This window comes from Cyprinus carpio, chromosome B8 (genome assembly GCF_018340385.1).
Source record: "Cyprinus carpio isolate SPL01 chromosome B8, ASM1834038v1, whole genome shotgun sequence".
Lineage (NCBI taxonomy): Eukaryota > Metazoa > Chordata > Actinopteri > Cypriniformes > Cyprinidae > Cyprinus > Cyprinus carpio.
The window spans coordinates 7629492-7646526 of record NC_056604.1 but is presented as its reverse complement, the minus strand read 5'-3'; the positions used below and the strand labels follow the sequence as shown (position 1 = coordinate 7646526).

Sequence of the window (17035 nt, the reverse complement as noted above, 5' to 3'; positions counted from 1 at the left end):
GACTCCGCAGGTCCCCCAAGGTCTGGAATCGGTCCTTCTCCACAATCTTCCACAGAGTCCGGTCACCTCTTCTCGTTGTGCAGCGTTTTTTGCAACACTTTTTCCTTCCCACAGACTTCCCACTGAGGTGCCTTGATACAGCACTCTGGGAACAGCCTATTCATTCAGAAATTTCTTTCTGTGTCTTACCCTCTCGCTTGAGGGTGTCAATGATGGCCTTCTGGACAGCAGTCAGGTCGGCAGTCTTACCCATGATTGCGGTTTTGAGTAATGAACCAGGCTGGGAGTTTTTAAAAGCCTCAGGAATCTTTTGCAGGTGTTTAGAGTTAATTAGTTGATTCAGATGATTAGGTTAATAGTTCGTTAAGAGAACCTTTTCATGATATGCTAATTTTTTGAGATAGGAATTTTGGGTTTTCATGAGCTGTATGCCAAAATCATCAGTATTAAAACAATAAAAGACCTGAAATATTTCAGTTAGTGTGCAATGGATCTAAAATATATGAAAGTTTAATTTTATCATTACATTATGGAAAATAATGAACTTTTATCACAATATGCTAATTTTTTGAGAAGGACCTGTAGGCCTCAAAGGGGGCTTGGGTACCTGCCCTTTTTTCCGTTTTTTTTTTTTTTTTAATAAATGAATATATGTATATATGTGTGCATGTATGTGTTTCTGTTTGTGCACAGCTTTCTCTGTCAAACAAAATAAATTAAATAAATTCAATGCACACAGACTGAAGTAGTTTAAGTCTTTGGATATTTTAATTGTGATGATTTTGGCTCACACTTAACAAAAACCCACCAATCCATTCTCAACAAATTAGAATACTTCATAAGACTATTAAAAAAAACCTTTTTAGTGAATTGTTGGACTTCTGGAAAGTATGTTCATTTACTGTACATATACGCAATACTTGGTAGGGGCTCCTTTTGATTTATTTACTGCCTCAATTCGGAGTGGCATGAAGGGGATCCGTTTGTGGCACTGTTGAGGTGGTATGGAAGCCCAGGTTTTTTTGACAGTGGCCTTCAGCTCATCCGCATTTTTTGGTCTCTTGTTTCTTATTTTCCTCTTGACAGTACCCTATAGATTCTCTATGGGCTTCAGGTCTGGTGAGTTTGCTGGCCAGTCAAGCACACCAACACTATGGTCATTTAACCAACTTTTGGTGCTTTTGGCAGTGTGGGCAGGTGCTAAATCCTGCTGGAAAATGAAATCAGCGTCTTCAAAAAGCTGGTCAGCAGAAGGAAGCATGAAGTGCTTCAAAATTTCTTGGTAAACGGGTGCAGAGACTTTGGTTTTCAAAAAACACAATGGACCAACACCAGCAGATGACATTGCACCCCAAATCATCACAAAATGTGTAAACTTAACACTGGAGTTCAAGCAACTTGGGCTATGAGCTTCTCTACCCTTCCTCCAGACTCTAGGACCTTGGTTTCCAAATGAAATACAAAACTGGCTCTCATCTGAAAAAAGGACTTTGGACCACTGGGCAACAGTCCAGTTCTTCTTCTCCTTAGCCCAGGTAAGACGCCTCTGACGTTGTCTGTGGTTCAGTAGTGGCTTAACAAGAGGAATACGACAACTGTAGCCAAATTCCTTGACCACCTGTATGCCTTGACCGCAGCCTCAGTCCATTCCTTGTGAAGTTCACTCAAATTCTTGAATCGATTTTGTTTGACAATCCTCATAAGGCTGCGGTTCTCTCGGTTGGTTGTGCATCTTTTTCTTCCACACTTTTTCCTTCCACTTAACTTTCTGTTCACATGCTTGGATACAGCACTCTGTGAACAACCAGCTTCTTTGGCAATGAATGTTTGTGGCTTACCCTCCTTGTGAAGGGTGTCGATGATTGTCTTCTTGACAACTGTCAGATCAGCAGTCTTCCCCATGATTGTGTAGCCTAGTGAACCAAACTGAGAGACCATTTTGAGGCTCAGGAAACCTTTGCAGGTGTTTTGAGTTAATTAGCTGATTGGCATGTCACCATATTCTAATCTGTTGATTAGGGTTTTTGTTAAATATGAGCCAAAATCATCACAATTAAAAGAAACAAAGACTTAAACTACTTCAGTCTGTGTGCATTGAATTTATTTAATACACAAGTTTCACAATTTGAGTTGAATTACTGTAATGAATGAACTTTTCCATGACATTCTAATTTATCAAGATGTACCTGTATGTGTGTGGGACAGAGGGGCACATGTCGCATCACAACAGAGTATGCTGGCCATATCATATATCAAAGCACATGGCACACAGTGTTTGGAGGAGAACGCTGGAAAATACAACAGAATTGACAATACTTGTCTGTATTTGCAGTACACAAGCCACATTTCAGCTGCGTGTGACAAAAGCTGCCAGTATGTGCTGCTTCTGCTCTGCCTATGCACTACTTGCGCATCCGGTGTGAAACAGGTGCGTAAAGCCAACATTACTATCGTTGACACCACTGATTTCAGCCAACATCTCCCAGATATTTTCTACTTGAATTAAAATTATGTCATAGTCAACGTTTTGATTGATAACTTCATCTGCAAGAGATCTTTTACTGTACCATCCTCAGCCATCGCAAGGAGCTTAAATTAGAAATACCAAAGAAATAGAGTTTGAAAGGTGACGCCGCCCACTGAGTGATGTGCCCACAACTGTAACCCTGAAAATGAAATGTGGAGGGAGGAAATAAATGAATAAATAAATATATGAACGAATAAATAAATGAATGCATAAACACATAAATAAATGAATAAATTAATGAATAAATAAATAAATAAATGAAGACATGAATGAATGCATAAATATTTATATATTTATTTCGCCATTTATGCATTCATTGATGTATTTAATTATTTCATTATGTGTTTCACAATTTATTTATATATTATAACATTTATTTAATTATTTAATTTTGAGTAATTTGGCCCTCCATACAAAAGTAGTAATGTTGTGAAATATTTTTACTATTTAAAAAAACTGCTTAAATAAATATATATATTTTAAAATGTAATTTATTTCATGTGATCAAAGCTAAATTTTCAGCATCATTACTCCAGCCTTCAGTGTCACATCCTTCAGAAATCATTCTAATATGCTAATTTGCTGCTCAAGAAATCTTTTTTTTAATTATTATTATTATCAATATTTAAAACCGCTGAGTAATTTTTTTTTTTCAGGAGTCTTTGATGAATAGAAGGATCCAAAGATCAGCATTTTTGTTAAGTAAAAAGCTTTTGTAACATTATACACTATACCATAAAAAAGCTTAGAGTCAGTATAATTTTTATTTTTCAGAAAAGAAATGATAGAAATGAGTACTTTTATTTAGCAAAGATGCTTTAAACTACTTTTAATTGTTATTGTTCCTAATTAAAAAAAAGTGTAAGTGAAAGAAAGTGAGAAAGTGAAAAGAATAGTAACATTACATTATGTTACACTTTAATTTGTTTAATCTGTTTAGAAGGAAACAAATGGGAATGTGTGTTATGACATGGTTCATTTGTTTTGTGTTAAAAAAAAAAAATGTGGAAACCAGCTTTATGTTAGCTAATCATACCCTACCCCTATTTAGATTGAGAACGCGGAAATGATTTATGCAGTTCACGCAAGAGTGCAGTTCATGCAATCTGTCAAATAAATGCAACCTTTTGAACGATTATATGGTTTCCTCTCATGACAGTGTAAGCGCATTTCAACATGAACAAAAGCTCAAACACTTGTGTTGACCTTTTCCAAAGAAGCTAAATAACAGTCAGGTAAGATGAATATGTTTTAATCTGTTTAATTTAGAGGTTTAGATAACCAAGCTAACTGGAGTGACTTCAACTATTTGTTGTTACAAATAATTGTTGTCACTTTTGTTTTACTTTTTTTTGCACGTAAGTGAAAAAATAAAATAAATAAATATATAAAAATAATATTTTTCAGTATTTTCATTCTAAATGTGTTTAAGTTGGTTTTCGATTGTTGGTTTTTAAATTGGTAATTATGATGATTCTTAATCAATGGTGCAAAGAGTACTGAAAAAATATATACTCAAGTACAAGTGTAGTGTGATTAGTGTGTAGTGTTTGAGAGTGATCACTGTTAAATTATACTATATTTATTGCATCAGTATTTGTTAGTACTTTACTATAGGCTAGGGGTGGAATTATATCACTTTTTTTATTATTCATGTAACAATACATATTACTGTAATAGTTTTTATTAATAACTATTGCTATATAGATGATAACTTTCTAGTGCTCTTATTAATATTTTAGCATGATTTGGTGAAAATTTAACTACTAGAATATACTGAATGAAATAGCATAGACTTCTTCATAGCTAGGGTTTGCATATTTCATTTCATTCTGTAACCTAGTCTACTTGTTCTACAGGTCTGTGTAGGCCTACTAGGTAACGTCTAAAACAGTTTTTGATAGCATTGATAACGTTTCTGAAAGATAATATCTTCTGTTTTTTTTTTTTTTTGGCATTTTCTTTATTAAATGTGGAATCCTGTCAGTGCGCTTTTTTGATTACTATTAGGTTGATGATACATGGGGAAACTTTGGGCAATGTTGCCATCAACGGGCAACCAGGTTGGAAACAGGGCCCATGACCGATCTAAAGTATCCAGATAGAAATTTGTTACCCATTCTAAATGGGATGGTGCCCAAGCAACAACGTTGCTGTCAAAATTCCTCAAAACATTTTGTGAGATATATCCATCTAATCTGCAGACCAGCAGCACCAGCAGTTTCAGAAACGAAGCCATGGAACTGGAAATGAGGGGCAGAGCTTACAATCTTAACAGAATAGTACCACCTATGGTTTTTAAGGGGTAATTTGCTTTTATTACACACAAAACATACTTCATGTATTAATGATGCATTAAGTATTTTAAAAACAGTCTTGTGTAATATAATTGTATATAGTTATTAATTTCATTGTATCATGCAAGTTATTTCCTTTTTATGATATAAAAAATAATGTTTGAATCTTCTGGGCATTTTATATGAAATATACTTTAATCACTAGATTCAAAATAAACGTTTACTCCAAAGTCAAAAACATGTGCATCATGCATTTTTCATAACAAACATTTCAATAAAAATCTAAAAGAACACACACACCGCAGCATAATTTTAAAAGAAACAATCAAAAATGTAATTAAATTGAAGTTTATCAAGTGAACAATTCACTATTAGGCTCATTTTGTCATGACAATGCTGCATGAAAATTACAAAATTAACAATTCACTTTTGGGCACATTTTGTCATGACAATTCTGCAAAAATAATTCCTCTGAACACAAAATAAAATGTGAAGGGCACTCTGGAAGCTTCTGATCTTCCCAGGAGATTGTTGAGGGACTTTTCCTTATCCTCTCCATTCATTGTAAGGAAAAGAGGCTCTTCCACTGGCCCCCTGAGCAGATGTCTGTTAGAATGGAGCCATTTCACAGCTTCTGTCATGTGTCGGATTACTGGGGGCTCCTTCATTACAGAAAATGAAAGGAAAATGTAACTTTAATATTTCTTATAAATGTATAATATGTTAAGTGCCTCTTATAGGATTTCTGCACTGTGATATACATATCTTGATTAAAATTGGTTTGAAGGGGATGCAAATTTAATGGTGGGCTGGAGGTAATGTTTAGTACCTTTCAGAGAAAATTCCAAAGTTCTCCAAAATAATAAGAGTTTGCATATATTAGGAATGTCACACTGGAAGTGTCACAAGTTCACCAGCATATGTCATCATGCCCGTCACATGACCAGTCACCTCAGCACACTACATTTCCCAGAATCCTCCCTGGCTCACACCTACTCACAGTCACGATCACGATCACCTGAAGTCTAATCTCCCGCACCTGTCACACCACAATTAAGACCAGTACAAAGCCACTTTCACTCCATTCAAACTTTGTCTAGTCTTAAAGTTGCTACCAAGGACTTACCTGGCTCACCCAAAGCCTGTATCCTAACCTGTTCATCCAGATCCTCTTCATTTTCTGTAAATTCTGTCCTGAAACCCTGTGGAGAGAAAGGTATACGCTCCAGTTAACAAAGCAAGCTAAGTTGGCTGATTTGACCTGAGATTTACCTGCTCACCTGTTGTTTCTCTGCCTCTCTGCCTTCAGTTAACCTGTTAAATAAACGTACCTTCACTTACCTGATACCTACCTTGTGGTCTCCTGTGAGTAAAATAATGACTCTCCAGAGGAGTATAACCCGAATTCTAATCCCATGCATCTATCACACTGCAGTTAAGACCAGTACAAAGCCACCTTCACTCCAATCACACTGTCTGGTCTTAAAGTCACCATGAAATCAAAATTAATGGTGTTTTATTTTTTTTTTATTTTTTTGGGTGTTAGTATCAATATGTTAGTCTTAAGGCTATATATAAGGCAGTGTGCTCCAAAATGGTGATGACAATTCAAACCCAGACAATTAGTACGAGGTTCAAACTTCTGCAATATAAATGGATTATGAGAGTATACATAACTTCGGAATTACTACACAAATTTAATCCCAACATTCGAGATCAATGTATAAAATGCAATCAAGAGCTAGGAACTTTATATCTTTGTTTATGGAAGTGTCCTCAAGTTGAACGTTTTTGGGAAAAAGTTTTAAACTTTTTATCCACGGCATTGAAACAAACTATTCCCAAATGTCCTAAACTATGTATACTAAATATTTCCTCTGTAATATGCACTTTTACTAGCTCTGATAAGAAATTGATGATATTCAGTTTATTACAAGCAAAACTTATAGTGGCTCGTCATTGGAAAAACACAGAAAGCCCTTATTTTAAACAATGGTTATAAGAATTATCTCACTGCTTGGCTTTGGAAAAACTAACATATATTGTTAAGTTAGTTCAAGTTTTTCAAAGTATGGAATCCCTTTATAGGATTCTTGAAGGAAACTCACCCAAATCTATTTTCTGTGTAACTTGGCATATAATGCATCACCTGATATTAATGTACCATTGTTTTTACACCTTTATATAGTATGTGTATGTGCATGTATTTATATATATATATATTTGTAATTTGTAACCCCCCCCCCCCATCTCTCTTTTTTCTAATTATTTTTCTTATTACATGTTAAAGTTTCTAAAATCAATAAAGACAATGTTGAAAAAACAACAACAATCTATTTATTTTTATGAATTATAAACATTTTCAAAACCTCACCGCAAGGCTCATTTACAACACGCAATCCAAAAATTTATCAAAACATCTGCAGAAAAAAGGTTTTATAGTGTAAATTATGACAACAAATTCAAACTTTAATATAAAATAGTAGAGCCAAGCACAAATTAAGACTTTAGCAGATTAACGCTTAACGTAATATATACGATAATTATTCAACATATGATATCAAAAACATTACAGACTACTCATACTTCCGGTTCTGTGGCTGCGGTTCTGAAACTGCTGGTGCTGTGGGAAGAGATTGTCTTATGCTGCGTTCACGCCATGTCGTAATTAATGTAGTTTCGAGATGACAGCACGTGATGTTCTTTTCACGTCCTCGGACTCAGAATTATGCTTTTCTATGGCAACACTATCAACGCCTAAACAGAGCCTGCGGTGGTCAGGTGGTAAGTAGCTCTCAGAAAACTCCCAGTTCACAAGTTGTAATTACGAGTTCCCTTATCGAGTCGGTTTCTCGAAATTACATATGGGGAAACCATTTTCCTCGAAATGCTGAAGCCTGATTGAATCACTCTATTGCTTTGCAATAACCAATGGCCCCCGAGCATTCGCCTGGTTGGCTGGCTCAGCCAACATATAATCAATGTTGGGTGCCTGGATTCCTCAGAATCCTTTTCCTTCACCTGGAGCCTGATTCCGCCGTTGACCTGCGCGACTAGAGTGGACGATGCGGATAGCGAATCCTCTCTTGCATTCCGGTGGAGCACAAGTATTACCCTTGACTTTCCTGATGCACACGAGGATTGTGTGCTGTGTCTGGGCCGCGCCCATGCTGGGGCGAGGAATTGCCAGTCAAGATCCTTCGTGCGAGGCTGGCCGTTGTTCGCAGTGGTGGCCCCCTGGCTCCTGGTTGATTTCTTTCTCATCAATGGTAGTTATAGTCTTCGTGATCTCTATGCTTATTTTTAAACAACTCGATACACAATATTTAAAAAGGTTGTCACTGGGACAGTACCTTTCTAAAAGGTATACTTTTGGAGGATCAAACAACGCTTTCTTGAAGTGCCCTCCTGTGTCATCATCCCATGCCCACACAGATGCACTGTCATCATGCAAAGAATCTGTGCAAACGATCATGGGGGCCCAAGTGTCCATCAGTTGTACCCTTCGAAATCCTTCATTCCGAATGGCCCTTTGAAGTGGCCAGTTTTTAGCACTTCGGTTTGGAATGACCTTTTCACACCGAAGTGCCCGTTACACCATTACGCTTTTTCGTATAAAGGTTCTAGTGGTTTTGCTGTGGGTCTGCAGATCTTGCTATGAAAACAGATAAAAACATAAAATAAATCGTAATTATTTGAAATCTTTTGTAAATAACATAAGATAAATATATGGCTAATCCTAAACTGCAACTTCCCTCTTCATTAACTTTCCAAAATGTCAAATTAGACAGAAAAGACAAGTCTAAAGATACTTACTGTATTATAGCTGGATCTGGCAACACGGCGGAGGCTACCGCCCTCACTCACAACTCTCTCAAGCCTCGTTCAGTGGACCTTTTTCACATTTATGGGTTTCTCAGCAGCGGACGTCATCATAGTTGGGTTAACTTGTAGAGCAGTGAATGAGAGAGTACCACAAATATATTTTTTGAATTCCCATTTGCTCAAATAGAAAAAGAAAAACTTCACAGTAGTGATTTCATGACTTTCAATAAAAGAAAAAAATGGATAGAGACTGATAACGGCATTTAGAAGAGAGAACAATGTCAAATTTACTGTCGCTTCCATAGACGCTGCATTAGAAACACCCTCACATTAGCTTTAACTAGTTTTTTTGTAATTTGATGCAAAAGGTTATATAAATGTACATGCATTTTATACACAAAAAAAATAGTATAAAAAAAACGGATGTAAAGGTCTGATGACCATTAAACACAGTCTTGTAAAAAAAAAAAAACATTCAAGGATTTACGATGCTGATGACCATTAAACACAGTCTTGTAAAAAGGGTAGGCCTATATCCGCCAGCCTTCTTTCAAACATTCTTGCTAACTATCTAAACTGAATTATACATGCAGACACTCGTTTGAGGAGGTTTGAAAAGCAAATTAATCATTCAGAGAACAAATTTTTATGTTTGAACATGAAAAATGTACAGAGGTCTGGACCTCGGTGATTTCATAACTTGCTACGGCCATGCACCCACAGGCAAATGAGAATGCAGAATGAAAATGGCATACCCGAATCCTTCTGATTTGCTGTTGTTTGACAAATTAATGATTTACAGACTGTTACATATATACATATTACCAAGATTTTATTATGTAGGGGTATTTATAGTAACCTAATGTTAATATTTATACTGTCCCCAAACTCTTTTTCTTAAATGGCTTGGATATGCAGAACATTCACAGCTGGACTGAATGCCCTAACACACACACACACACACTTTTATTTTAAAATTTAAGTCTCAATTAAAATCATTTTGTAATTATACCCAAAGGTGTTGTACTGTGATACACATTCATGCCTAAAGTTCTTGGCAAAGTTAAAACATTCTTGTATGTGAGTAACATTAATATGAATTGTGTCTCTGTTCTTATACAGATGCAAAGATGAGAAAGGAAAACTTGCAGACGACAGCGTTACTTCTGACAGGTGTTGTGTGCCTGGTCATTATCATGAAGAAAAACGACTTTAAAAATGATGTGACACTGAAGAGCAAAGACATATATGTGATGCTCCATCAACAAAACAATTTGTCCAGCTTCGAAACTCTCCAGCATTCATTTTCACATTGTCATCGAAATATGTCTGCTTATAATGTGACTGGATTTTCTACTCTGCCAAATCATATCCAAGACTTTCTGCTTTACAAACACTGTAGGAGTTTTCCCATGCTTCTTGATGTGCCTAATAAGTGTGGCAGACCCCAAAACTCTGCAGATGTCTTCCTTCTTCTGGTCATCAAGAGTTCTCCAGAGAATTATGATCGACGAGAAGTTCTGCGGAAAACATGGGCTAAGGAAAGACTGCACAAAGGCGTGTGGATCCGCAGAGTCTTCATAACCGGAACGAGTAAAACTGGCTTTGAGAAGCACAGGTTGAATAAGCTATTGAAGCTGGAGAACAGTGAGAACCAGGACATTTTACAGTGGGACTTCAATGATTCCTTCTTCAACCTCACACTGAAGCAGATTGTTTTCTTAGAGTGGATGGAAAGATGGTGCCCACACGTCAGATTTCTTTTAAATGGAGACGATGACATCTTTGCCAATACGTTTAACATGGTTGAGTATCTTCAGGGTCAGAAGGACAATGATGGAAGTAAACATCTCTTTGCTGGGCACCTCATTCAGAACGTAGGTCCTATCAGACAAAGTTCAAGCAAATATTTTGTCCCAGTGCAAATACAGGAGTCTGAAAGGTATCCTCCATACTGTGGTGGAGGAGGCTTTCTTCTCTCTGGCTTCACGGCCAAAACGATCTACAACATGTCTCACTCTATAAATCTGCTGCCCATTGATGATGTTTACATGGGAATGTGTTTGGAAAAGGCTGGCCTCAAGCCTACATCCCACTTTGGTGTAAAGACAGCTGGTCTACATGTCCCCGCTGAGAACATCGACAAATTTCACCCTTGCTTTTACAGAGAAATCATTTTAGTCCATAGATTTCTGCCGCACATGATTTTTGTGATGTGGAATGAATATGATTAAGTTTGTTTTAAAATAGTTCAAAAACTGAACAGGGTGTGTGATTACTTTTAAAGGGAAACATAATAGCTCGCTGGAATCAATATGATTAAGTTTGTTTTAAAATAATGAGCTCTACAAGAATCCCTTTCTAAACATGGTGGAAGTTCTAAAGTATGGTGTAGTTTTGCAAAATGATTACCTTTTGAAAAGTATGTGGTCTATTGCACTTTAACTGAAAAGGGTGGTTGAGTTCTTTCTCATCAATTTTAGTTATAGTTTTCATGATCTCTATTCTTATTTTTAAACAACTCGAGAGTGCTTCTCTGTATATAGATATAGAAACATCTATATTTTGCTCTTTAAAATCCAATTTTATCAGGGGAATTAAGTGCATTTTCAGAATTTTTTTTAAAAAAGGTTGTCACTGGGACAGTACCTTTCTAAAAGGGCTACTTTTGTACCTTGTTTACCCTAAAAGGTGGATGTAAGTATCTTTTAAAAGGATAACACTGATAACATTTATAAATTTTTTTTTTTTTCATCTGAGAAGATTGATGAATATTTTTTATTTTTTTGAACTTCACTTTTAAAAGAATTAAAAAGATACTTTTAAAAACAACAATGGAAAAAAAATAAATATATAGTATATTTAAAAAAAATAATTTCAATATCATTTTCATAAGTTGAAATTCAGGGGTTAGGGTTTGGGACAGCCACCTCCCAATTGAAAGTACCCAATAAATGATGATTTTTATATACAGTATATTAAGCTTATTAATATTTTAAATATTATTATGGGTTTCAATAGATAATAGAGGTGTCTTAGTAAACATCAAGATTTGAATATTTTTTTTTGGTTGTGGGACAGCAGTTTGGACCAATTCTATAGGCCCATATAGGCCCATATGTCATGTCATATATATATATATATATATATATATATATATATATGACATGACATGATGTGACATACAGCCAAGTATGGTGAGCCATACTCAGAATTCGTGCTCTGCATTTAACCCATTTAAATCATCTTATAAAGCAAAGATTCCTGGTTTGATTCTGGTTGTACATAGGCCTCAACACTTGCCACACAATGGTGACGATAGTGAATAATATTCACTCTCTGTACATGGGATTTTATAGCTTCAAGAAAATGTCATTTCTTAGTATTTGAAACTCTAAAAGGTTTTTTAAACTGGAAAATATGTAGTTGCTTTTTTTTACAGCTTGGAACATTATGACTGTATGTATGAAGTGTTCCTTGGCGTTTGTCCATGCTGTATGCAACCTCTGTGTCTGTAGGTGTATGACGAGCTGACATCATTTGGTGTGGCTTCCTCAAGGGATGAGAACCTGCTAAAATTGCAGCCCCCGAAACTACCTTCTTTAAAGAGCAATTGCCAGACACAATGAGAACAAAATGCACTTTAACTCCCTATATACATATATATTTTGTAGCTTCTTTTGAATGGCTCTCTGTAGCTAAATATAGAGATATTTTTTTGTTTGCAATAAAATTGCATTAAAAACATGTTTCTTTCATTTGTAATTAATTTGTCATTATAATTTACATTTTACAGTTAGTCATTTAGCAGACGCTTTTATCCAAAGGGACTTACAAATGAGGACAATGGAAGCAATCAAAAACAACAAAAGAACAATAATATATATGTGCTATAACTAGTCTCAGTTAGCTTAAATGCAGTACACGTAGCAAGGGCTTTTAAATAATATAATAAATAAAAAGAAAACAGATTGAATAGAAAAAGAATAGAGCAAGCTAGTGTTAGAGGTCTTTTTTTATAATAAATGAAAAGAAAATAGATAGAATACACAAAGATTAGAAAGGTAGTTAGATTTTTTTTTTTTTTTTTTTTTTTTTTTTTTTTACGAATAGAATTAGAATAGTGAGTGCTAAAGTTAGAGGGTCAAATAAAGATGGAAGAGATGTGTTTTTTAAGCCGATTCTTGAAGATGGCTAAGGACTCAGCTGCTCAGATTGAGTTGGGCAGGTCATTCCACCAGGAGGGAACATTTAATTTAAAAGTCCATAAAAATGACGTTGTGCTTCTTTGGGATGGCACAATCAAGTGACGTTCACGACGTGCACATAAGTCTGAAGTAATGAATTTAGGTAAAGGGATGCAGAGCCAGTGGTGGTTTTGTAGGCAAACATCAATGCCTTGAATTTTATGCGAGCAGCTATTGGTAGCCAGTGCAAATTGATAAACAGAGGTGTGACGTGTATTCTTTTCGGCTCATTAAAAATTAATCTTGCTGCCGCATTCTGGATTAATTTTAAAGGTTTGATAGAACTGGCTGGAAGAGCTCCCAACTGAGCATTGCAATAGTCTAGCCTGGACAGAACAAGAGCTTGAACAAGGAGTTGTGCAGCATGTTCCGAAAGAAAGGGCCTGATCTTCTTAATGTTGAATAAAGCAAATCTGCAGGACCGGACAGTTTTATCAATGTGGTCTGAGAAAGTTAGCTGATCATCAATCATAACTCCAAGGTTTCTGGCTGTTTTTGAAGGAGTTATGGTTGATGTGCCTAACTGGATGGTGAAAGTTTGATGAAACAATGGGTTTGCTGGAACCACAAGCAGTTCTGTCTTGGCAAGTTTGAGTTGAAGGTGACGGTCCTTCATCCAGAAAATAATGTCTGTTAGACAAACTGAGATGCGAGCAGCTACCGTCGGATCATCAGGATGGAATGAGAGGTAGAGTTGAGTGTCATCAGCATAGCAATGGTATGAAAAGCCATGTTTCTGAATGACAGAACCTAATGATGCCATGTAGACAGAGAAGAGAAGTGGTCCAAGAACTGAGCCCTGAGGATACCCCCCAGTAGTTAGATGTTGAGACTTGGACACCTCACCTCTCCAAGATACTTTGATGGACCTATCTGATAGGTAAGACTCAAACCACTGGAGTGTGGTTCCTGATATGCCCTTTGCCAGTAGGGTTGACAGGAGGATCTGGTGGTTAACCATGTCAAAAGCAGCAGATAGATCAAGCAAGATAAGTATTGATAAGTGGCTTCAACAACTGAGAGCAAGGCAGTCTCAGTTGAATGTCCACTTCTGAAGCCAGATTGGTTGCTGTCAAGGAGGTTGTTCTGTTTGAGAAAGGCAGAGACTTGCTCGAACACAGCTCGTTCAAGTGTTTTTGTAATGAAAGGAAGAAGGGAAACTGGTCTGTAGTTCTCTAAAAGAGATGGGTTGAGGGTGGGTTTCTTAAGTAGTGGAGTTATCCGAGCCTGTCTAAATGATGAGGGGAAAACACCAGTGTGGAGGGATATGTTAATGATGTGAGTGAGTGCAGGTACGAGTGCAGGTACAACTGCAGGAGAAATGGCCTGAAGGAGATGAGATGGAATAGGATCAAGCGGACAAGTAGTAGGATGATTAGAAAGGATGAGTTTGGATACTTCTGCCTCAGAGAGCGAAGAGAAGGATGTGAATGAGTTTATGTTTTCTGGTGAGATGTGCTTGATGGATTGTGGTGTGGAAATTTGTGCACTGATGTTTTTAATTTTATTAATGAAAACGTGGCAAAGTTGTCAGTTATTAGAGATGAAGCAGGAGGGGGAGGAGGAGGAGGACAAAGGAGCGAAGAAAATGTTTTAAAAAGCATGCAAGAGTTAGAAGAATTGTAAATTTTGTTATGGTAGTATGTCCTTTTAGCAGTGGAGACATAAGCAGAGAAGGAAGAGAGGAGTGACTGATACACATAAAGGTCAGTAGTATTTTTGGATTTGCGCCACACCCTTTCAGCAGCTCTAAGCTTAGAACAATGTTCAGGTAGAACATCAGATAACCAAGAGGCTGAAGGGGTGGTACGGGCTGGCCTGGAAGACAAGGGGCAAACAGTGTCTAAACAAGATGTAAGAGTGGAGCAGAAAGTATCAGTAGCACTGTTAGCATCAAGAGATCAGGAACCATGTTGAGGTTAAGAGTGAGGAGAAAGTTGTAGTGTATTGAGTAGAATGCACTCAGAGTAAACTCAGGAATAAGCACTGCTTGCCACTCTAGATTAACTCAGGGTTAGATTTTGGTTGGCCCAATAATTGTTCATAAAAACCAGGAAGAAACATGTGTTCACAAAGTTGTTCATTCTGATACTGCACAGTAAAAAGAAAAGAAGAATTGCCATCATTGTCTCAACTCTAATTTTTGTTAGACAAACACAACAGAAGTGATCTGAGGTGTGCAGTGGAGTAACCAGTACATGATCAGTGGAGCAGTGTCATGTGTAAATAAGGTCCAGTTGGTTGCCTGATTTGTGTTTATCACAACAAACGTCTAAGCAAGCGCATGACACTGACAACATATTCCATAGAGTACGAGACCAAACGCAGCATGTCTCAACACAGTAAACAAACAAGCGTTTCCTAGCAACGACAACTGCTAAACACTAATGAGACTAGAAATAAATACACTTACTTTAACTGCTTCTCTCAAAGGGTATTTCTTTAAACTGTCTTTTGCTAGCGCTTGAACACACTTTATGTGACAAGAAGATTATGGTAAAAAAAAAATTCATTAAGGCTTTGTTAATGTTTTTTTTTTTTTTTTTTTTTAAACATTAAATAATATTATGTTTAGTAATTTTTTATTCTTTTCCAAATACAACTTTGTGCCAGTCAGCCTCTTTATTAAGCTGCTAATTTCCTGTGTAAACTGCTGCAGTTCAGAGTGTCATAAAATGTTCTGTTTCATTTACAAAAATATCCTTTACAATAGTGGTGAGAACTTCTCAGCAAAGTAAAAACAGAGAAAGAAAGAGTCACATATTTACATATGTCAGTCATAATACCTCACATAAACCAAATGTAAAATTTTTTAATAAATCACATTGACCAGCTCCTAATCCTTGTATTGTTTTACAGTTACTTTTAATCTTTTTTCAGCTGGGTATTGTGGGTTTGTGTAGTCCTTTTGGCAAGATCATGAAAATTGGCTGATTGGTTTATTTCTTTTCAAAAAAGGGTGGAAAAGTACATTTCAGTGCACTGTACCATGGTAGCTGACAGTTTACTATGAAACTTTTTTAAACATCAAGAATTTAGGTTAATATGTAAAGGTTTTTTGGTAACATTTTACAATAAAGTTCCATTAGTTAACTACATCATTAAATATTAGCATTTAATGAGGCTCTTTCAAGGACTTGATTCTTGTCACCAGTTGACATTCACCCGGCTGTAAGACTAAGCTGGTCATAAAATGTCTAATCAAACTGAAAAATGAAGACTTGACTTGCATCCATGGTGAAAATAAAAATGTTGATAAAATGACACGTCTAATACAGGAAAGAGTAATATTTCTAAATGGAGACCAAGAATGTATTAAAAGATTTTGTTTCAGCAGGGCTGCATTGTTGGAATTAACTGATGAAACATTGTGTGATTGTTCCACAGTAGGTGTAGTTTCATTTCCACAGTAGGTGTAGTTTCATTTTCACAGTAGGTGTAGATGTACTTTCATTTTCTTGTCTTTTTTTTCAGCAGTCATTTTTAATCTATTATGTTGGAGCCATAAATTAAAGGGCGTTAATGTTGCATCATGAATGGCATCTCAACAATGATAAACACAAGGTGTAGCTGCACCTAGGCATAGTTTTAAAAGGTGTAAATGTTTATTACATGGTAAAAAACTAATTCAAGCCAAGGCCTTACACCAAATGTTTTTATGTTCAGCTGGTCCAACCGGAGTCCCAGCCCGACTCCATATTTCCATGCAGGAATGCAGAAAATCTGCTCCCTAATGCTAGAAGGAGCCATTTTCTCTGACATTTGCAGCTTGTGTACATAATAGTTGGGGTTGGGAAAATAAAAAAAACAACTTTTCTAGGCTTGATTGTGTTTATGGGGTACAATCTACATCTGTCAATTCTCTGCAAAAACATAGATTGGTTAGCTGGCACAGTGTGTTGTTATAGTTCAAACTGCCTAGTGCACGCTTCATTCCGAAGGGCCCTTTGAAGGTGGCCATTTTTGAGCACTTCGGTTTGAACTGGAGCACATGCCACTGCCCTGTTTACAACACAACTGAAGCACATGACATTTCTGGACTGCACTAGGCAGTTTGAAATATAATAACACACTGTGCCAGCTAACCAATCTAAGCCCATTGGGTATCATCAAAGCTTTTATAAGAGAAGGGACAGAAC

The 17035-nt window shown here is 36.4% G+C and overlaps 1 protein-coding gene across 1 annotated transcript; it reads left to right on the top strand.

Moving 5' to 3' along the window:
- Nucleotides 1–3632: 3632 nt before the first annotated feature.
- Nucleotides 3633–10883, top strand: LOC109099585 (N-acetyllactosaminide beta-1,3-N-acetylglucosaminyltransferase 3-like). Its single transcript, XM_042730405.1, has 2 exons — nucleotides 3633–3762; nucleotides 9772–10883. Exon 2 carries the CDS (start codon nucleotides 9780–9782, stop codon nucleotides 10881–10883), a length of 1104 nt encoding a protein of 367 aa, XP_042586339.1. The 5' UTR covers nucleotides 3633–3762; nucleotides 9772–9779.
- Nucleotides 10884–17035: the final 6152 nt, after the last annotated feature.

What these genes read in the sequence shown, in the direction of transcription:
- LOC109099585 (XM_042730405.1), top strand. Translation starts at nt 9,780, where the DNA reads ATGAGAAAGGAAAACTTGCAGACGACAGCGTTACTTCTGACAGGTGTT.